Here is a 21,961-nt window from a genome sequence, read left to right as displayed (position 1 = left end):
TTAGCTGTTGCACCTTTCTGACTATCCAGCATAAACACAATACTGGTCACATCCCAACAACATTGATTGGAAGACGACTTGGTTTAGTTTAAAGCACATTCTTGATTGACAGTGACTCCTTGACTCTATTTCAGATCCCTTTAGAAGCAGTTTTATAACTTAGAACAATGACATCATATAAATTTTACTGAAATTAATGGAACTGAGGAAACATAATATAGCCTGTAATTTTGCACTTGCATAAATTATCTCATGAAGATCATAGGGAGGACAAAAAAAGTATTTAGTCTCTTGCTATACCTGAGAAAAAGTCTGAAAACTGTTCTAGGCATCACTTTATAACATACTATTCTACTCTCTTAAGAGTTGAAGGTGAAACTGAACACAGCTAGTCACACTAAAAGCAGCAATCTCACATCTCAAACAAAAAAAAGAGATTATTTTTAAAAAGCCCAGCTGCACTTATTGACTATAAACAGATCCATACTATCAACAATATGTATTATTCTGGAGTTTTTTAGGGATATCAGAGCATCCCACTCATCTCTCACCATGCAGAAAAAGAGAAAACTGTAGCACACAGAGAGGTTTCCTACACACATGCTGACAGTAAACCATGCTCTTTCTGTAGTACACAACACAAATGTTTGATTAGTAATAATCACATTTATTACAGAAGTACCTGACAGTAAACCAAAGATACAGATTGTTTGACCTGCAGAAAGGAAAAAGGCTCTGGATGAGAAAACTTCTGTCAAAGCTTCAGGCCATAAAGTAGGAACAGAACAGCCACGTTTATTCAGCATTTTAGACAGACATATATTTAATCTCCTCACTTGGAGAAACATGTTTCCACAATTGCTTTTTTTATTCCATCTTTGGTTTCTTAGCTGCTGTCTTTCCAATTATGAAAGGGTGCCTATGTTATTAATGATAAGAGGTTAATTTTAGACATCTCTTCATAAAACTAAACACCAGGTATCTTAACTAAAACAGATTTCAAGTATTAAATGCTCTTTTTCCTCAAATGTGGGTAAATTCCTGGCCATCACTGGGAAGCACACACTCATCAAAGAAGCAATTTAAATTGAACATTTTACCAGATTCTAGAAATGCTAAAAAAGATTACGCTCAGGCAAAGCAAAGATGACATTTTATCTGTCATCAAGAAAAAGGGAAAGGCTCAGACTTGCTGGTACTTGAAGGAAATTTGTGAAGAAACATGACAAAATATGATGTTTCTGTGATGAAACTTCCAACTGAAAACTGGAAAAAAAGAGCTGAGCTGGCAGGGCCACCATGGTAAAAGTCCTTACCTGGTGATAAAGCAGGACATAGGCAATATCCATGACCTTGCTTGAAAAATGCAACATTTTTCATCCATGCTGAATCTGATCTTACCACCTTCTGTTGTTATTATCACTCCTATGCCCACAAGTTATTTCCCTTGATTTTGTCCACTCAAATGACTGCCACTGTATGTATCTGTACTTAGCTGCCAAGTTTGCAACAAGCACCTCCAAATAGCAAAAGCAAGCAATTTAAAAAATCCAAGTGGAGCTGCAGCAGAGCAGCAGGCTACTGAGTTACAAATTTTTCATCACAACATTGAGCATGCACTTTGTGACACTACTAGCAGTTAGATATAGCTGAACAGCACTTTAATTAAGAGCTATTGCTCAATTTCCCTGAGCCTCTAAAACTTCTCATAGCTCTTCCCATGGTTTCACATTCTACTCAGCAGGGGCCTCCATTAAAAAAGTTGATGACTAATTCCAGTTTACCTAAGTTACAGATGGCATAGCCATGAATAAAGACCTCCAAGGAGGTCCAGCATGTAGGAAGTTCCATCATATTGGAATTGCACCATGTTCTGCACATGCTTACCTTACCCAAAAACCAAGGAGGGAGAATAACCATGTTAAGTATGTTGACAAAAGCCTGCATTTTTGATATGGAAAGGCAACCTCCATTCAGTATCAGTCAGGTGTTTAAAGTAGTAAAATTTCACTAAATAAATCCAGTCAGTTTACAAAGAAAATACTAATAAATACATCTGTGTGGCAGGAATTTTTTTTAGTTTAAATATTCAAATTGCCTAAGAAAAAATGTTTTTGTTACATTGGGTAAATCAACAGACAGAGATGACCAGACATATGACAACACAACAACAAAAAACCCCACCTACCCACCAAAAAATTGCAAAAACCCAACCAAACAAACCATAAGGAAAAAATACCTCAAGCCCACACATGCACCCAGCATTTCGATAGACTTCAACACCAGAAGTAGAACAAGCAGAGTCTTGTTTTATAAAAATATAAAATGCTATAATTACTCTTGAATGTACAAAGAACAGATGAGTGCAATTACTGTTGCAATAAACACAGGTTTCTTCTTTTGATTTAGAGAAGCTCTTACTATGTAACACTCTACCTGCGGCAGATAAAGCCACTATGTAACAAATAAACACTGTTCCATTGCTGCTAGCACACACTGAGTTAAAGGGACTCGAGAAAGAATCTTTGTGTTTTTTCATTACACAGAAAGGTCCATCATTGCACATAGATCATTAAAGAGAAGTCCACTAACAATTTGATGACTGAGCAACTATTTCATCAGTATAAACTATGTCAGTATTCCACACTGGAAAAAACGCAGTAATAGAAAAAGCAGGGTTTCTTAAACAATCTCTGGGCAAAGTTTCAGAGAACCCCTTTCAACTTTAATGCTCAAGAGAAACACTGTACTGGAACAAACAGAGCTTTGGATTGCAGATGCTCCTGCTTTCTCCTGCTGCCTGAAACTTTTAACTGCAATGCTAAAATACTTACTTATTCAGATCCATAAAGTGCTAAACTTCCAACACACTATTCAGGTTGTTAATTGCATATTCCCATAATCTGTGTATTTCATAGGCTCTCATAAATATTGTGATCATTGCACTTTGTTAGCAATGCTGTATCGCACATATTGGAACTGAAACTTTAGGTCAGAGATCAAGTTTGTGAAATCAAACATTGAGGTCTTAAAGTAACCCCAACTCCAAGTGAGCTGGAAGTTTAGGTGTCCAGTTCCAAAATGCAGATATTAAATTCTTCCACATCACCCCTCCAGAAAGCCAAATGCTACCTCCTCTCTCACCTCAAAACAGGTATTACAGCTTAGAGGGACAGTCAAAACTCTCCTGTCATTTAGATCTCACCAGCCTTTGGTAAACCAGGCGAGCACACATAGATAGTGTACTCTCATGTGCTCTCAGACAGCCTCTGAAATGCAATCTAGTCTTAACAAAATCCAGATCATAATTAAGCAGGTGTAAGTGTTAAGGGAATGCTTTCTCAGCACACTCACTACTGAGTGTCCCAGATAAAAGTAGAGACTAATTTTCCTTTTTGCTACAGGAAAATGAGCAGCTTTACACCCGAGAGTAAAAGGAAGCTTATCTGGAGACTACCAAACACTGAAAAATGAAGTGTTAAAATATTTTTTCCACCTCCTGAGAGAGCAGCTCTGAACTTTAACCTACTTCCTACCCCTACAGAAACTTGCTGCTTTTTTACCCTATGCTAGTACTCTTAGACTGTTCATTAACAAATATGCAGCTTGAACCAGTTTTGACAAAGAACTAGCTTTCAGTGTTAGAAAAACACAAAACCAATGTGGAAGTGTTGCAAGAAGTGTGGAATACAGAGCATGTGACAAAGATTTGGTCTAAAATTTTGGCTCAATGTCAAAAGGCAGGATGAAAAGACATCTCAGTATTGATCTCTTAATTTCAAAAGACTCCTGTGAAGGGTGAAGAAATGCAGCCAAGGTGCATGGGAAAGGCAAATAAAATGGGAATATTGTGAATCAGCTCTCATGCCATACCATTACCATTACACCAGCTCCATAAACTGCTCACTCTGCACCTTGAGAACTCCTCTTCTGCAACTTGAAATCTGCACTGTTTCAGAGCTACTGAATATATGTAGGTGGAAGGATCCTTTCAGGATGAAGAACTGATGAGAGGATTACTTCTGTTGTGAAATAATCTTGACACTTTGGGGTCCTAACTTTTCACACCATTTCAAGACAAATCCTGAATTTGCTGTCTGGAAATAAAGATAATTTGCTCACACCAAAATCTTCTATTGGCAATCTCAGCAGCTATTCAACTATTTGTCTAGGTTAATCCAGTTTTCAAACACCCACAGCTTCAGGCTGTAAGGAGAACAAGTGTGTGTCTGATACAATTTCATGAACTCAAACTAGCTCTAAGCAGAGTTTACTGGCCAAGCTTCCTGAGAAGGCAAATTAAGTTCCACTAAACATTTTAAAATCACCTTTTTCTTAACAATTTTCACACAGAAAGGGTAGGCAAAAAAAACCCCCAAACAACCACAATTAACACGCTCTTTCACAACCATCTGAAGTCCTGTCCCTACAGCTGTGGGATGTCCCAGTTCTTTCAAGAAAGTGCCAAACACCTCAAGGAAATCTTCTGAATTAACCAATCCCTAAGGCAGCAGTGAAGGCAAAAACCCTGAAAAAAAATTCTCATTTTCACACAATTAAGACTTCTCTCTACCTTCTGTATATTTCAAGACACAAAGGGACCACTCTTCAATTAACATCTTTCCATTTAGCTTAAGTGGATTGTTACTCCAAGAAGGGACCAAATTGCCAGCTCTTACTCTCACAATCCTACAGTGAGAGTCTATGCTGGAAAACACTAGCAAAAGAGATTTGTTCAATTTCTTGCTATTCAAATATTATTTCTTCTCTAATTTTTTTGCATTTATGGTTTTGACTCTTCTACTATTACTACGAAAACAAATAGTATCAAAGTTGGAGTGTATCATCCTCTGGTCAAAGACAACCAGAGAGAAAGAAAGGTGTTAAATTACAAATATGATATGACAAAAACCTGCAGTTTGAAAGCTTTATGGTCTTTTCAATTCAGCAATAGTCTGCATAAAGTACTCTGTCAAGCACTGCTAAGTGATCAGACTTCTTTTTACATGGAAAGCTTCTCCAGGAATCTCTTCTATCTTATAAAGTCTGAGAAGAGTAAAGTATTGATAATTTTCCTAATAAATACTCACACACACCACAGATCCTGGAAGGCACAACACTCAGCTGCACTTCCTACTCTATTACACTCCTCTTACTTTCTTTGAAGCAGTAAGTAACAATCCCCAGAAGTTTATTAGGACATTCTGATGAAGCACAATTGCTTTTAAGCAAAGCATTACTAAATAAACATTCCAGTGTTAATATTTCACTAGGGTGGTCTTCCTTTACTTCAGTTTTGTGGATTGATAAAGCCAGTCTGAACAATAGCAACAGCACTGAGTGCTCAGAGATATTAATTCAATTCCAATTGTTTGGAGAGAGAATCCTCTGTTTTAGACCAAGTTTCCTGCTGATATTAAAAAACACTAAAGTCCAGATCTCTCCGTCCTCCCCTTTACCCCCCTCCCCCCACCTTTACTAGCTTTAGAGGTGGAAACTAAATACCAAAGTACAACCTCCAGTTAAAAAATAAATGGGAACTGCGGAGATATTATGAAACATGGAAACATACTGAAGATAAACAGGAACTGACCCAAACATATACCTCATCCAGTTAATGAAATTGGGCATCTCCACCGCCACAGTCCCAAGTCAAGTTAAATTAGAAGGCAAATACCTGCATCTGTGCTATGACCTCCAGGACTGTTACAGAACACCCGCACCTGCTGTCTGCACCATGAACTTGAAACAGGTTATTCTGTCACCCAAAATTATTAAAACCAAGCACTTTATAGGCATCACCTTCCAATTATTTTCTTTCATCCTTTCCCTGTCTCACTTATGTTGCAGATCTACTGAGGTTTTTTTTCCACACAGAGGAGTTGCTGTGTGCTTGGTACGTATATTTCACACTATCCTCCACTATTTAGATACCACTGAAATACCAATAGACAAGGCTCGAGCAGTTCCAGGAGGAAAAGCAATGTTAAAGCTTCACCTACACGAGGACAGGGCACCACAACTTCTCTCCACGCCTGCTCTTCTCGAGCTAAACCTATTCCTCTTTCTCCGCTCTGCAAAAGCCGCCCCTGTACTCCCTGTGAGCCGGCCCCAGGCCGGGTCTCGGAGACTTCGCCAGCCGGGCCCGGAGTCGCGGCGGGGGCCGCACAGCCGCCGCTGCTACGAAGGTGCCTCGCAGAGGCTGCTCCGCCGGAGCCGCCGTCCCTCCGCAGCATCCAACGGCTCCGTCCAGCCCCCAGCGCGGCAGCCGGGGCCGGCAGACGGCAGGATCCGCCGGCGTGCCACCGGGCCCTGCTAACCGCCGCTACCCGCCCTCCGCCCGGGCCCGCAGCCGTGCCGGCTCTGCCCCGAGGGGCGCCCCTCCACCCACAGCCTTTCCCCGCGGCCGCCGGGAGCGGGCACGCCGCGGCCGGGGAGGCGGCTCCCAGGCACTCGAGCCGCCGGCGCCGGGCGGGAGAGAAGCGGGGCCCGCACTCACCGGGGAGCGAGGAGCACAAGCCGCCGCCGCCGCTGCTCGCCGTCAGGGGCCGCCGGGCGCAGGCAGAGCCAAGGGGCGGTGGCGGCAGGCTCCGCCCCGCGCCCCAAGGCCGGAGCGGCAGCGGGATGGCCGCCAGCCGCCCGAGAGGGAGGCGGGAAGAGAGGGAGGGACGGAGGACGAGCGAGCGGATGGCCAGCCGGGCGGCGGGGGCGCGGGCTCGCCCCTCCCGCCCGCAGCCCTGGCCCCGGAGAGAGCCGCTGCTTCCTCGGCCAGCCCCTTTCCTCGGATGTAGTAGGAGGAGGGGGAGAGCTGTGAGTGTGGAAGGATGGCTAGGAGGTCAAGGCCAGATCTGCTGGTGTGAGAGCCGTCGGAAAGACGGGCCCTGCGACATGGGCAGCAGGCTGCGGGCAGTGATGTGCCTTGTGCCGGCCGTAAGCGCACCATGTGCTCACAGCCCGAGCCCTTGCTCAGGCTTCGGAGGAGTCCAGAGGTGCTGTCAGTGAAGGCTGGGCCCGGAAGCGAACAGGTGTCACTCGGGACAACACCTGACACACAGGACTGCATCCTCATCCTCGTGGTAGTGCAATAGGAGTGGTACAGTCTGCTGTTTCTCTTGGCAGCAGGACAGCTGATTCTGCCTGTTAGCAGAAACAGGCTGTTACTTACAAGCTGGTCCAGATCAATATAATGACGTCAATATTAAAGAACAATATCAGAGTAGAGGACATCCTAGAGGACATAATTTACATCACCCCCGTATCTGAGTGCCATGGAGACTTTATCAGTGTCCAGTGTGTTCCCAGTAGAACAGTATATGGTCTGGGCCTGAATAATGTTGAGGAATACATTCAGTGCAAGTAGTCAGAGTACAGCTGCAGTGGGACCTGCACACTGAGCTCTGGATAGCAGGAACCAGAAGTAAGAGGCTAGGAACTGGCATTGACCCCAAAGGGTGCAGGACCCTGTGGCCCAGCTAGGTAAGCAGGCACTGAAAGACACAGCAGGAGCCAATGGTTCAGCTGGAAGACCACAGACTTTCACACACTTAGACTGTGAGGATATAAAAGCCCAGGGTTTGCTTTGCTCAGGGTCCCTCCTCGGAGACACCATCTTGAGCTGTTATTTTGTCACTGCACCATGATTAAACCATTTTAAGAATCCAGGAGTCTGAGACTCTGTCCTGGGAAACCTGGGGTCCAGCCAGTAAAGAAACCTGGTCTGGCTGGGTGAGAGTGGGGTGTGTCCAACAGGGCACCTCTCCGCTCACTGGAGCCGCCCATTGTGAAGTGACCTCTGTTCCAGCTCACGTGGTCTGAGTGTGCCTGCCAGAATGATTCCTGGATGGTCAGACAGGAAACTTTGCTTAACAATTAAGTAAACTAAAAAGTATCTAATTCCAGGAAAATAATTGTATACATAGTAAAGAAGAGTTGCAAGGAATGTAAATATTCTGCATGTCTTGGTAAGGTCTTGGAGGTCACTGGCTAGGAGACATGCTAACCACTGACAGCTGGAGTAAAACAAGGTTCATAATGTTTTGTTTTTACCTGAAGAAAGTTTAGGCTAAGAACAAACTGAGATACTTGCTGGCTTTGCTGCAGAGGAGCAAGTCTCAGGTAAGTGAAAATGGAAGTGCTTAGCTCTACTTGTAAAGAAGGATGAAGCATAGAAAATGCCCATAGTGTTTCACCTGGATGTTTGTGGACTGGATTCCTGCACAATGACCTGTGCTGACAGATTCTCCTGCCTACACACACTGTCCAGCTGGAACTGTCAGACCAGAAGAAATCAATGGGAAGGACCACAAGATCTAGCACACAAGATACATTGAGTAGGATTTTTTTTTAACTTAATATGGAAATCCTGGCTTTCACATACCTGCTACTGATTTCACTGGAACAGTTGAGACTTCTAGGGACTGTCTGCAACTAAACCTTCTATTCTCTGACCTGATACCTCTAAATAGCCTGTAATCTACAACATACAGTGCTTTTGAGTTTTTGCTCAAAATTGCTTCCTGATTGGCCTGCTTTCTGTTCAGCATAAATACCTCATGGAGTAATTCACTTGCACTAAATTATTCTTTTAGAATTGTATTGGTTTTTAGAACATATGATTTGCTTTACCAGATGGTTAACATGGAACTAAACATTAAGTCATAATATTTTTTTCAAACCTTTGGCCAGAGAGGTTCCTAAGACTGAGTTTGGCAGAACACAGTTATGTTTGTAGTTTGACTTTTGGCTCTTGAAGGTGGAAGCCCATGTTTCCACATGACACCACAAAATAGTAGATGACTCTGATGGTCTGAAAAGCCAGAGAATTTCTAAAATCTCTTAGAGCTTTAGATGTTTCATTATTTGATAGAAGTTTTTATTTTTGTATATGTTTAATTAAAAGTAATAAAGGCATTTCAAATATGTTCCTCTTGGTGGGATTAAGTCCTGTAATGCTTCTCTGGGTCACTTCCTTTAAAAAGAAAATTTTAAAGTTTTAATTTGGTTGCTGTTGTTGCTGTTTCTAACAGAAGGGACTTCCAAGGCCCATGTATATAAGTTTTGAATCATGAATAAAATCCTCCATACCTGGATACCAAAGCAATTGCTGCAAAATCTGATTGACCTAAAATCTCTTGGACAAAAAGCAAAGACTAGTGAAAATAGAAGGTCAGCAACAGAAATGGGAAATCCATACATCAGCTCTGACTTTTCCCAGTGAGTATCTGCAAGGTTTGTACTTTCTGTTCTATGGGGAGGGAAGGCCCCTTAGGTTGATAGCAGATTGGGAGGACTCTGTGTCCCAGAAAGAGAGGCAGAACTGCTTCAGCCTCTCCTGGTTTTTTGTAAGGACACAGAGGCTATCATGGGATTGGGAGACAGGCTGTTCATTCAAGGGTTCAATGGCAAATGGTCTGAATGTTATTGCTGGTGTTTCCAGCATTTGAATATTCTTCTCACTGGGGCTGAGTTTACAATAATGTGGCTTATTTAGCACATGACCAAAATGTGTGAGTCTGCCTTTCTCCCAAGACTGCCAGGAGGAGAGAACTATATTAGATCTATTGTTTGTAGGAAGATGTTTACTGAAATGGGTTCTTGTGTTTAGGATCAGATTTAAAAGATATTCTTGGGTTTAGGATCAGATTTAGAAAATGTGGGATCAGATTTAGAAGAAAGATGTTTACTGAAATGGGTGCTTCATTTTAGGATCAGATTTAGATCAGATCCCTAGAAGTCTCAACAGTTTTCTTGGACAATCATGCATTGTGCTAAATCAGGATTAAAGAAATTATTTTCTGTTCTTGCAGTGAAAATTGATGCAAATAGGAATAACAACACCTTTCATGTTGCAGTCATGTGTATCCTAGAGTGGTTTTAGAGTTTTTCATTAAATTATTGCACAACAGATGAGGAACTATGTGTCAGTCCTTTATCCTTTCTGTCTTAATGAAATCTATGTCCAAGAAGATTGGTCTAATAACAGATTCCTTCTGGAGTGTTCTTTGAGGTTATTCACCAATATCCTAAAACTCCAGGGAGCCCATCATATCTGTTCAATTGCTGACTTCACTATTGTGTGTCGACATATTTCACTCTTTCTGATCCTATCAAGAAGTTAAAAATTATTTGAATTGCCAAGAGATTGTTCTCAGCTTGTTACAGTCAATAAAGCCTTACCATACAGCAGTAGACTTCAGTGTTGTAACAATCTTCCATGCAGGCTCAGCTGATCACTGAGGCTGCAGCAATCACAGGATTGCTGCAATCACAGGATTGCTGCAATCAGTCTCAAACTGGGCTAGGATAGGTCTGACAGGGAGGCAATAAACTTGAGCTGGCAGCCTAGAGGATCCAGAGCTTTGGAGCTGTCAGCAAAAAGAAGTGCTTGCACGTGTCCTACTTTTCCTGGCTCTCCGTAGTTTAATGAAAAGGCTTGATGGTTTGCTCTGAAGTGCTGTGTCCCCATAAGCAGCACCTAAGGGTATATAATTTAACATACTATCTTCTACAAAACATATGAATTTATATATTCAAATGAGTACAACAGTAAAAGTGTTCCTGAAGCCATCTGTGAATGAACTGAAGATAGTGAGATAGTAGCTTGCAGGTTATGGCCTACAGCTTGTCCTGAATACAGAAAATTATTTTTGGTGGCTCATGAAGGAGTTCATGGGTGAGATTTCATTGTTAGTCATGACTGTTTTAAGCTGTTCAAATTTTCAATGTGCAACGGGAGTACAAGTCTGAAAAAAGAGATTTTGACAGCTCCCAGAAGACCTCAGAAATACCATAGTAGATTCTGGTTATTGAACTGAGGTCCTACTGCATCTCCCTCTTTAATTAGATGATTGTGCATCCTCCAAAAGAAAGTCTGTGGTTGGCATATTTTAATAAATACTTTAAAATTTTCTTCTAATCTTAGCACTGATTTACTTAACCGTCTTTAAATGAATCTTCAGAAAATTGCAGTTACGTGTTTTCAGCAGCAAAACAAAGATTAAAGGTCTGCCATCTACTGGTTACACGGGGTTTAGCGGAGGCTTGTTGTCACTCCTATGAGAGGGCATTGACTTGGGAGCTCAGATCCTTCTCTTAGCCCCAAGTAGAAACTCATACAAGTATATTGTCAAGAAATAATACTGTTTTCTTACAAAATAAAAGCATGTGTTGGACTGTGCCACAGGAACTGAAGAAAAGGGACTTGAGGATGGAACCATGTACCCAAAATTAAAGAATAAATTGTCTGAGACAAGTAAAACCCTTCACTGCCAGCAATGCACCTTCAGCCCCAAACTATGTAATGCTTTTGGAAAATTTCTTCCAAAGCAGATAATCTACGATCAGCTTATAGTTGCTGTATAGAGCATGAGAAAGAAAAACTGTTTCCACCATTGAAGTGGAAGGATTGTTCTTGTGCCTTTCAAGAGTAATGATATAACTTGCAGTAAATGCAAAAGCCTTTGCTGACCACCAGTGTCTTTCCCTGCATATCTGGAATGGTGTAAAGGACTTTAACCCAGACTAGATTCCTGTGAATGCTCATTTGAAGACAACCCATATTCAAAACGTTATTTAAACTTTTGGTGTATAGGCAATGTACAACACCCTTGCACACAGTAAGCTGGACTTGTGCTGTTCATAGTTTGTGTTGCAGTAGCACTAACACTCCCTTACTGAGCTCAGGACTCTGACAGAACATGTTACTCATCTGACAGAGCAGGATGGAGTGGGGAGTAAACTAATCCAGAAAGTTGGTAGAAGATACAATCTCTGGAGCCCAGGCAATTTACCATCTATCGCGTGGCTAGTCTAAGACAGCAGTTTTCACTTGCCACTGGACCTGCCCAAAGAACTTGCGCACACAGTCCGTAACCCTTACCTAAGAGCCACCTGTTTCCTACTACATGCTTGCTGCATGCATTTGGTGACTGGACATAACAGCCTTGGACATTCACTGCAGCACTACCCTTTCATTCCCTGTACTGACTAGTAATTACTTGTAGCTGTTCTGACATCTAGAACTTCGTTAAAAACAATGGGCACATTATAGAAAGCAATGAAAAACACGCTTTTTGAAAAAAGGTCCACATTTTATGCTGCCTATACATACACATTGTGCTCAAAAATGTGCACATCAAGATGCACAGAAGAGCAGTAGGAATTCCTTTGCTGCACTCTAATGGTAGACTCTTTTTCCATAACATTTTACTTATTGTTGTGTCTAAACATGAGTGAGTGTTCTTAACTACTTTTCAGTGAAAAATTGGATACTGCCTATTTTTCCCAAGATGTTTGTACTAGTATTTTGCTTTTTGATTCCTCCATTTCCCCCCAGCAAATTAACGTGCTGAATAAAACCAGCAATCACAATTTAAGAATACTCCACTTAGTTGCTTCCAAGTCTTCCTGAAGAGAGAAGGTCAGATCTCCTGTGACATGGCACAGTCAGGATGGATGCTTACCTGACATGTTTTCCTGCCTAAGGGCAGAGAGTATTGTGATGGATATACCCTGACCAGTAGTACAAGTGAGAGCACAGAGCTAAATTACATCCCACAAAAGTTGTCCTTTTTGCCCGTTTGCAAGTAGTTCAATTCTTTGCACCCAAACACGGAAGAAGGGGATAACACAGCAAAGAAGACAGAGGTTGGTGGGCTTTTTTACCCCGTTTCTGACATCAGCACAACATCTAGATGCCATGAGAGTGGGAAATCCTCTACTACTGCTCTGTGTGCAAATGGTACCTCTATTGTTAATCTCCCTTCAGTGAACAAACTGCCTCATTTACCAGAGACCTTAATGAAAAGCTGTGATTGTGCCAAGAGAAAGCTATCCAGTGGGATCTCCTATGAAGTGTTACCAGGCCCTCAGTGCTTCATTTCAATCAGTGAAATCACTCATTCACTTTTTTTATTCCTAACGCACTTCAACACTCCAGTGCTTAGATTTCCATTATGTCAGTGGTCTGTGGTGGGAATCTGTTGCAGCAGACCTCTCGTTAGGGGTAGAAATGAGCCAAGACACAGACTCTCATTTAACAACATGAAAAGAGTCTCAGTTTATTCTTCTTTAGAGCTTAGCCATCCTGACTCTGACTACAGCAAGCTCCTACTGTTGGTTTCTCTGGCAAACTCAGACTGCTGACTATTTCCTGCTGGAAAATGACTCCAGTATTTCCTTGCTGCCTCTGACCACAGGCTTTTACCTAGCTCAACTATGACTGCAGGTCAGTCTCTAACTCAATCAGACCCAGACTGATGTCACAGCAGACCTTTTGCAACAGCAATTCTCTTCCTTGTTTTTTCTTCTTTGTCTCTCTGGATCATTCCTTCTTCCTCAGGGCTCCTCTATGTCCTCAAGGTCTTCTTCTCTAGGTCCTCTTCCTCAAGGCTCCCCCTGACCAGCCAACCCACCCCTTTTATCACACTTATCTTTATTAGTCACAGTTGAAACCCATTAAGGGCAAGGGTGGTCTTCTTTGGTAATTAGAACAACCGTGACTTACCAGGGGCAAGGTCATTTATACTTCCCCCTTTTCTTTTAATTAAAAATCATGTTTAAATAGACATATTTACATATTCTGCTTAGGATTAACAATTATACAAATATTTAAATACAATACACATGTTTTACTAGCACATAAAACCACTCTGTTTCTAGTTCTTGGGCTGGTTTACCTCTCCTTAGTCAACTTGGTGTCTCAGAGCTCTCTGTGGGTCACATTAATGATTCTGTCTCTTGGAGCTCTGTTGCTGCTCCTGCGTCGCCACTCACTGCTTTAGCCACGCTGCCTGCTGTGTCCTCGGGTTGGAGCGGTGAAAGAGCCAGATGGCTCTTTCAGCCAGGTGGCCAGGGCCAGCAGGGCACTCGCCACTGGGCCAGGCATCCACACACTCAGCAGCAGTCAGGAGAACACAGCACTGCCCCAGGACCCTGCCAGACTGCAGCCATACCTCTTTTTACAATCGAAATCCAGACTTCTGCAGCTCTTCTCCCAGCTGCGTTATTTCTGGCGGCTCTTTTTTGGCTGCTGTCTCCCTGTGACTCCAGGTCATGCTCCTTCCCATGACTCAAAGGCCATGTTCCTCCACAGCTTCTGGCTGTCTTATCCTGGGCAACTCTTGGGCTGCCTTATCTGTGCCTTCCTTCTTATCATGTATTCTTGCTATCACGTCAGGCCATCACCAGATGTACCAGACACTCTTCTTCAGGTGTATGTCACAAGGAGAATGTGAAGAAGCAAGAGAACTAATGTATTCAGGAGTTTACTGTTCTTCAGTCATAACCAGCAAAACAGTGCTGCTGAACAGTCCATGCTGGTTTTGGAGTCTTTGGAGAAGTCAGATGCAAAAGTAGCAGAAGACCTTTCAGAAAACTTGGCTAAGTTGTTTAGTTTAATGGATCCAAATTCTCCTGAAAGAGCGGCTTTCATATCCAGAGCACTAAAATGGTCCAGTGGGGGATCAGGAATACTTGGACATCCAAAACTATACCAGTTACCAGCTATTACCTTGTGGAAAGAGCAAAACTGTAGTGAATCTCAGTATCACTTCTTGCACTCAACAGATGGTCAGGGCTGTGCAATATGCTGGTGGAATATCCTTGTCCCGCAGATACCGCAATGAGGTGGACATGTTTGTAGCTCAGGCAATACTACAATTTCTCTGCTTAAAAAATAAGACCAGTGCATCAATTGTTTTTACAACATACACACAGAAACATCCTTTGATAGAGAAGGGTTCACCCTTTGTGCAACCACTGCTAAACTTCATCTGGTTTCTGTTGTTGCCAGTTGATGGAGGAAAACTAACAGTATGTACAGTATTGTGTGAACAACATCACCCTCTGCTGAAAAGAGACTCCTGTATAATGAGTACCTAGATAGAATAGGACAACTTTTCTTTGGAGTTATGCCCAAGCAGGCCTCATCCTATGGCAGATTGCTAGGAAATCTTTTAAACAGTCTGATGGGAACTGGGGAACATAATTACACACAAGATGGTCAGGAAGACAGCAGTCCTATTGAGCTTGACTGAATGTTGGGTGCTGTGTAAATCTGATGATTCAATGACTCTGAAGACACTTTTGGAATTTGAATCCTGCAGTTGTTTCTTGGCTCCTAAAAGAGCTCCTCTGGTCTTTTAGAAATGATTGCTGGAATGTTTATACTGTTGGTCTATATTATTTATGGGGAAAAAAACCCAACAAGAAGTAGACAAACAACCCAATCAGAGCAGTTGCTAGTGGGTTTCCAATCCAGAAGCTGGGACTGATAAAACAGTCGGCAGTTTCTGATGCAGTATTACCTTTTGCACACTCTTTCAGCAAAGCATAAAAATGGGGCTCATCCTTCACAGCCTACCCAATACCATCTCTGTTCTGAGAAAGCCTCCTTGCCTTCTGCCCTCTTCTAAGGAAGATCTTGAAAGGCATGGGGAGGAATTGAATAATTGATTTACAATGCTGGTGCAAAAGTACTGTGAGACAAGCCAAGCAGCATAACTTGAGATGCACATCCAAGAGACATTGATACAACAACTTGCTTCCGCTGCCATGAGTAACGTACACACCCTTCATACTCCATACTCCTCTTCCTCAAGACTCTTCTACTTCCTCAAGGCTCCTCTACCTCCTCAAGGTCTTCTACCTCTAGGTCCTCTTCCTCAAAGGTCTCCCTAATCAGCCAACCTACCCCTTTCATCACACTTACCTTTATTAGTCACAGCTGTGACCCATTAAGGGCAAGGCTGTTTAATTAGTACAACTGTGACTTACTAGGAGTGAGGTCACTTGTAATCCCCTCTTCTACAGCTAGAGGAATCTGCATGATTCATGGCTATTCCACCCTGTAACCAGCCTGTAGGTGGGTCCCTGGATTTGGGATGAGTTTTCAGCTTCTCTCCAGGCCCATCACAGCTTTGGTGCTGGAGGTGGTGCTGGTTCCCATACTGGAATGCACAGGTGCAGGATCGCTGTTAACTCAGTGGTAGGCCCATTTTTAAAAAGGATGCTAATTTCTTTAGGCCCATAGGGAATTTAAGGACATCAATTCTGCAACAATAAGTGTCATTGCCTCTTTTCCTTCTCTAGCTGACCCTCTGAAATGTCACACCATTGCCCAAGATATCAGCTGCCCTGCACACCTTGAAAATTTCTATCACTGACCACCTGTTGGTCCCCTCTGGTTATGTCACAGAGCACACAAGTAAGTTTTTAATTGTTTTACTTGCAGCATGAATTGGAAAACTCACATTCTTTCTGAAATCTTGAACTGAGTCACACATGAAGTAAAGTTTCATCTGCATAACAAGGTGATAAAGCAAGTCAACAGTTCTGCTGGGAGAATGTGGGGAACTGTTTTAATACCAAACTTGGATCTAACTGTAAGGTTGCCCCTGCTCTGAGCTACAGAGTCCTCTCCTATTCCACATTATTCAATGAACTAAACACCTACAAAACCACTGCTTGCAGCAGCCTTCTCATGAATTATCTTTCCATTAATCAACCATGGACTGCACTCAACAGAACCCATTTTAGTTACAAACTGTTAGAGAACAGAAGAAGGAAATGTAGTGGTAACCAAGGATAGCAAATGGGGACTTGGCACATAACAGACCAGTTTATTTTTCACAGATAGAGATGCACTGCTGCCTCTCCTGTTTTCCTTATTGTGGGACACAGCAGTATCAAGTCAGTGCTTTCCTGGTCGGAGTGTGTTTACTTCTGTTCAGCTGTACCAGAGGAGAGCAGTGATCCACTGGTGAGGGGCAGCTGGCTTTAGCACAGCACTCCCATTACAGGGGATACCAAAGGTGCACAGAAGAACTGCTGAAGACTGTGCTGGAGCCAGCAGAATAGCATGCCCCTTAGCACCAGCCCAGATGCTGCTCCAAGAGAACACAGGGGGCCCTGCAGGTGTAGGGTTACATGGAGTGACAGGTGCCTCTTCTCAGAGTGATACTGAGGAGGTTGATGTCTGGCTGAGGTGCAGGGCTGAGGTACAGAGCCGTCTGGTGCAGAAGATATGGGAGAAGGCAGCAGACCATATAGCACCAGGGAGGATCAGTAGGAAGGGAACAGGATCCCTCCAAGGAGGTGCCTGTGCAGAGGTAAGTGCTGGAGCCCTCTGCAGCAGTGATGGGTGCAGGACTCTGGCTGAGTGAACAGCACTTTGGTTCAGGCATCAGCGCCAGTCAGCCCTGCTGCGCACACCCAGAGAACTGTGCCAGGCCATTGACTTCTCAGGAACCAAGGAGTCTACACCACAACTTATCAGGGCCTAACAGAACCATCCTGAGCAGGACTAGCCAAAACTACAATTGCTGTGGCTGTACTCCTGCACCAAGGCAGGTTAACTACAAATCAACCACATTATACTATAGACATCTGTAGCCCCACCCTTGAGGTCATTGTGTTCGCCTGTACAGCAGTGAGGTGTAGTTGTTTCATTACATTACTATTTAATTATCATTCAAAAATTGTTTAATTATAATTTCATAATGATTTAATCATCAACAAACCCCTTTAACTCCACAGTGATGTCTTATTTTAAGAATTTATCTTCAATAGCTGCTTAAGAGGTAGGACAGCTATAAGGTAATGCTGGACTCTGTAGTAGATTTGGACTAGCAAGGTGGGAAAGTTGTGACTCCCAAGGTGGAAATGTTGGGAGCTTGTGACTCCTGGCAACAGGAGAATTACTTCTTTTGGTCAAGTAGGTATGAACTGAAGGCACTCAGGTGCAATACTCTGAAAACAAATAAACAGAAACAAGCTTGATCGGGAAAGACATCTGAGCCCCTCACAAGGACAGAGCAAGTCATGGTTGTTGGAGAGTTTACTTTTGCTGACCTCTCCATCTCAGGTTTGCTGCTCCTCATGGCCTTTGATCTGGGGTGCTTTTGTCAAGCCCTCAGACCACTACCTCCTGTCATCAATGTTGGCACCAGTGACACAGTCAAAGGACAATCTCATGCATGAGTACATCACTTTGGAGTCTAGTAATACATGGTATTTCTTTACATTCTTGCTTGTAAGGGAGTAGATCTATCCTGTAGGCCAATAGGTATAGAAATAAATAATTCAGTCTATTTACACATATACACATACATTAAAAAAGGGTGTTTTATATACTAGGTTTCTGATATATTATTAGAGTGCAGAATCAGAAATTGAAATGTGGTTTTAACAACAAGACTTGGACATTTTATTTTCAGAGTGCACAACTCTTACTAAACCTTAACAGCAATCTGTTTTTCCATATGTGGGTGTTTTGCATATTCTGCATTTCAGAATGCATTAAGGTACTCAGTTCATAAGAATTGCTTCTATGTTCCCTTGGTCCAGAGACAAAACATGACTAAAGACGTTAAACTGGCAGTCCTTTACAATAAAAAAATAAATCAAACCCTAGCTGTTTTTTTGGTTGATTGGTTGGTGTTTTTCTCCCAGAGAAGTGATTCATTAACTCTAAGCAAATCCTTTATGTACTCTGTCAGGAAGTTATTTGTTCTAAAACTTAAGAGCTGGAAATAAGCTATTAAATATTAAAATCAGTGTAGTGTATTTGAACAACAAATAACTTGCCTGTCATAGGCAGGCTGGGTCTTAAAATTCAACCTTTTGACTTTGCTATGTTGTTACACAGTTTTCTTTACTTTCAGCTCTGATACGGTTTATTATTTACTAAGTCTCAGTTCTGTCAGCAGAACTAGGGAAACTCCTGAGACAGTAAAGAGTGTCAATGCTAAAATAAAATATGAGTTCTGAGTCTATTGTGATAAATGTATCTACCTTCTCATTAAATACTTATTACTGCTGACTATAATGTTTTTGGTGAAATAAAGATGTTTTACTTCATGTGCTCTCCATAGGGTTTGCTTTTTTTTCCCACAAGAGATGGATGAATTTGAACTGAAAGATTTTCTTCTAAGTCTCTTTACCTACATGAAAAGTATGCATATACTTGATATAGAAACATTAATATGTAATTTTGTTTAGATTATGCAATGTAATGTATTCCTTATTATAACCTTTATTTGAAAAGGTATAGTTAATCTGGCAATCAAATAAAAAGTTGAAAGACATACCATATCTTACTGCATAACTTGGAACTGATTCAGAACTCTGTTGGCTTTCCATAGCAGGGCTTTTGCTTCTCTTACTCAGGGGCTGTTGATGCTTTTAATTAACAAGTCAGCACTTGATTTATTCCTAGTGTGATTAAAACAGTTTTTTTAAAGACTTTTTTTCAGGAAGGAAATAACTGTAGAGCTATTATGAAGCAAAAAAAACCAAACCAAAACAAAAACAAAAAACAAACCAAACCCAAACCCCCCCCCGCAAAAAAAAACCCACCAAACTAATTATGTGCCAGGTGCTTAGCCTTTTTTTCTTTTCTTTTTTTTCTTTCTTTTTTTTTTTTTTTTTGTAGTGTAGGCATAAGAAATTGAATTTCTCTTTTGTTTTCTATTGCAAGACAAAGAGTGCATAAACAGGATCTAATACTTTTATTGTCTCTTCAGCTGTGATATTTGGGGGAAAAAAACCAAAGATATCCTGTTTAAATGAATATCACGATTTTCTTTTGATTCAGATATCACCAACTTGGAGAGGTGAAAAAACTGCAAATCTGAAACCTCTCTGCTTGGGAAGGTGATACTTCACGAGCCACTTCCTTTCATGAGCCATAAAAGCACTATCCCTCAATTTCCAAATATTGCTGTGCTGGTTTAAACCAAATGAAACCAACTCCCCGGTAGCTCTTCTTCCCTGCTGGTTGCCAACAGGAGGGCACATTCAAAGCTTTAAATTCTTGGTTCTTGGAAGCAACAATTTATTTTAAACTTTCCTTTTCAACCTCCACATATGGTCTGTGTTATTCTTCTCTTCCAATTACTTGCAGTAATGGGAATGAAGGGAATTCAGAAAAGAGAAGTCAACAATATAGAAGATTTCAGTACTCTAGAAATGCTTTTACTTACGGTTCTATGGGATAGGTACCATTGGATTTCACACTTCCACAATTCACCAACACATAAAGAACACATTTTATAGAAACAGAAATTTAGCAAGATTTTCCAGCATTTGGGAAGCTAATGACTCCGACTCCTGTCATGTGAGTAGATGGATGAAATTGTTTGTAGGTCTCTGAGAAACAGTAAAGGCAAAGCCAGGACAGATCACTAAAAATCAGCACAGCTCCATTTGCTTTTCATCCACTACTTCCATATTTATACCGTCTTATAAAATCCTCTGGATCTCACCTGGACTTGATATGATTACTTATTTTCAGGTTTTTTGAAGCTTACTTACAAATAAATTGCTTCATGAAAGAACTGAGTAACTGAATTTCATCATACTGAGTGTCAAGAGAGTGCTGGTATAATGAACTGTGTCCTTAAAGGATAAAAACTTTATGTGATATTGACACACATCAAACTTACTTAATCTTGTATATAGATTTGGGATGATGTACCAGAACTTGCATTTCTCAGTTGTATCAAAGGCTTTCTATTTGTCACAGTACGTTTGCTCCCTAGATATAAAGAGTACAAGAAGGTTACAAAAAGTTCAGAAGATCCCAGTGCAAAGTTTGCTCCATTTACTGAATACACCTCTACCAAGCCAAGAAACTTGTAAAAATGACAATTTTCCCGTACTGCCTGCCCAAGAGTTGCATAACTTGAGTTTAATGAGGTTGTAGAATCCAGAGTGCCACAAAATGTTTATCATGATGTAAAAAGAAGTAAATTTTCTTTTCAGAGGCCTTATATTTTTCTCCTAATCTTGTCTTACTAATCTTGTCAAAACAAAGACAACAGATGCTCAAATAATTTTGTTTTTATCTGTGAGGCCCTTCTTTATTAAAAAAAAAAATATGAAGGTGTACCTAAGAAGTGGTAGTTTTATCCTGTTTTTCATTTACCAGCCTGTCAAGCAACAACTCCTGCATGAGGAAAAAACCACTTCTAATGAGTTATCACATTTGTGAATACAACAGCTTCAGTAATAATTCTTTATCTCATTTTTTTCTACAGTCTAGGAAGCAGGTGTGCTACACACGTGAAATGGAAAGGATGGAAGGCTAGCCTTTCACAGCTACCACACTCCATGGCTGATGGCAAGAGATGTTTTGGCAGACTTTGCTGAAGACAGGTGTTGGATGGTTTAGGTCGTTTTGACTGATTATACAGATTGCTCAGAGATAAGATGAGAAGTTAAAGCACCAAATGTTTAGCTCTTGCCGCTATGTTACAGCTTATAAGTATTTATCTGGAAAGTCAGTTGTTAAAAAATAGCCAAAATCTCACACTTCATTTATATCTAAACTATAAAAACTATCATTCTCCAGTCTTCTATCAAAGAAACCTTGTAATTACCTGCCTGGATAAGTGATTCAGTAGTGTATGTAATTATTTGTTAATTGAATGCATTTTCACCTTTTTATAAAAAAATTAATTGATAACTTCCTCAAGCTTTTAAAACAGTCACATTCTGATATGATTATAAGGTAGTTTCCCAGATTGTAGGAAAGACTTGTTCACATGAGCTTCAGCTTTCCAAATCTTGGGCCTCTGACTCTTAAGAGGGGAAGAACTATTAGATCAATACAAAAGAAACACATTTAAAGAGGACAGGCTAGGTTGAAAAAAAGGCAGGACAGGTCAATGGAACTTCACTTAACCTGCTCCTCTGCTTGACTGTCTTTAGGATAAAGAGGTTTCTCCTCAAATCCAGCCTGAACACCTAGTCTGAAGTTCTGCCATTTGTCTCCTGTCCTCACAGTGCGCACTCCTGTAAAGAACCTTGGTCCTTCCTCATTAAAACCTCAGTGTCAGTACTACCGGGGTGCTATGCGATCTCCTGGTAACTGCCTCCTCTTCAGGCATAGTAAGTCCTGCTCCCTCAGCATTCTCTGCACAGGGTAAGTGCACCAACCCCTAACCACCCTCGTGGTTCT

General features: G+C 41.6%; 2 protein-coding genes across 6 annotated transcripts in view; one reads left to right on the top strand and one right to left on the bottom strand.

The window, feature by feature from the left end:
• ACO1 (aconitase 1) overlaps positions 1 to 21,961 on the bottom strand; it is a 55,328-nt gene that overhangs the window by 30,712 nt on the left and 2,655 nt on the right. For 2 of the 5 annotated variants that reach the window (XM_064403682.1, XM_064403678.1), the window contains exon 1: positions 6,500 to 6,653. The exons of 1 other annotated variant lie outside the window; for it this stretch is intronic. The gene's annotated coding sequence lies outside the window, so the exon portion shown is untranslated. Of the gene's footprint in view, positions 1 to 5,998; positions 6,160 to 6,499; positions 6,654 to 21,961 lie in introns of those variants that run through there. 2 more of the 5 variants (XM_064403679.1, XM_064403683.1) reach the window with 2 other exon arrangements.
• Positions 14,188 to 15,159, top strand: LOC135289823 (Golgi to ER traffic protein 4 homolog). The gene is given in 5 exon segments (XM_064403685.1): positions 14,188 to 14,260; positions 14,263 to 14,577; positions 14,580 to 14,597; positions 14,600 to 14,857; positions 14,860 to 15,159. Coding segments are annotated over 5 exon segments (840 nt in total). The 3' UTR covers positions 15,036 to 15,159.

This window comes from Passer domesticus, chromosome Z (genome assembly GCF_036417665.1).
Source record: "Passer domesticus isolate bPasDom1 chromosome Z, bPasDom1.hap1, whole genome shotgun sequence".
Lineage (NCBI taxonomy): Eukaryota > Metazoa > Chordata > Aves > Passeriformes > Passeridae > Passer > Passer domesticus.
The sequence above is the reverse complement of the archived record's forward strand: the minus strand, read 5'-3'. Positions and strand labels throughout refer to the sequence as shown.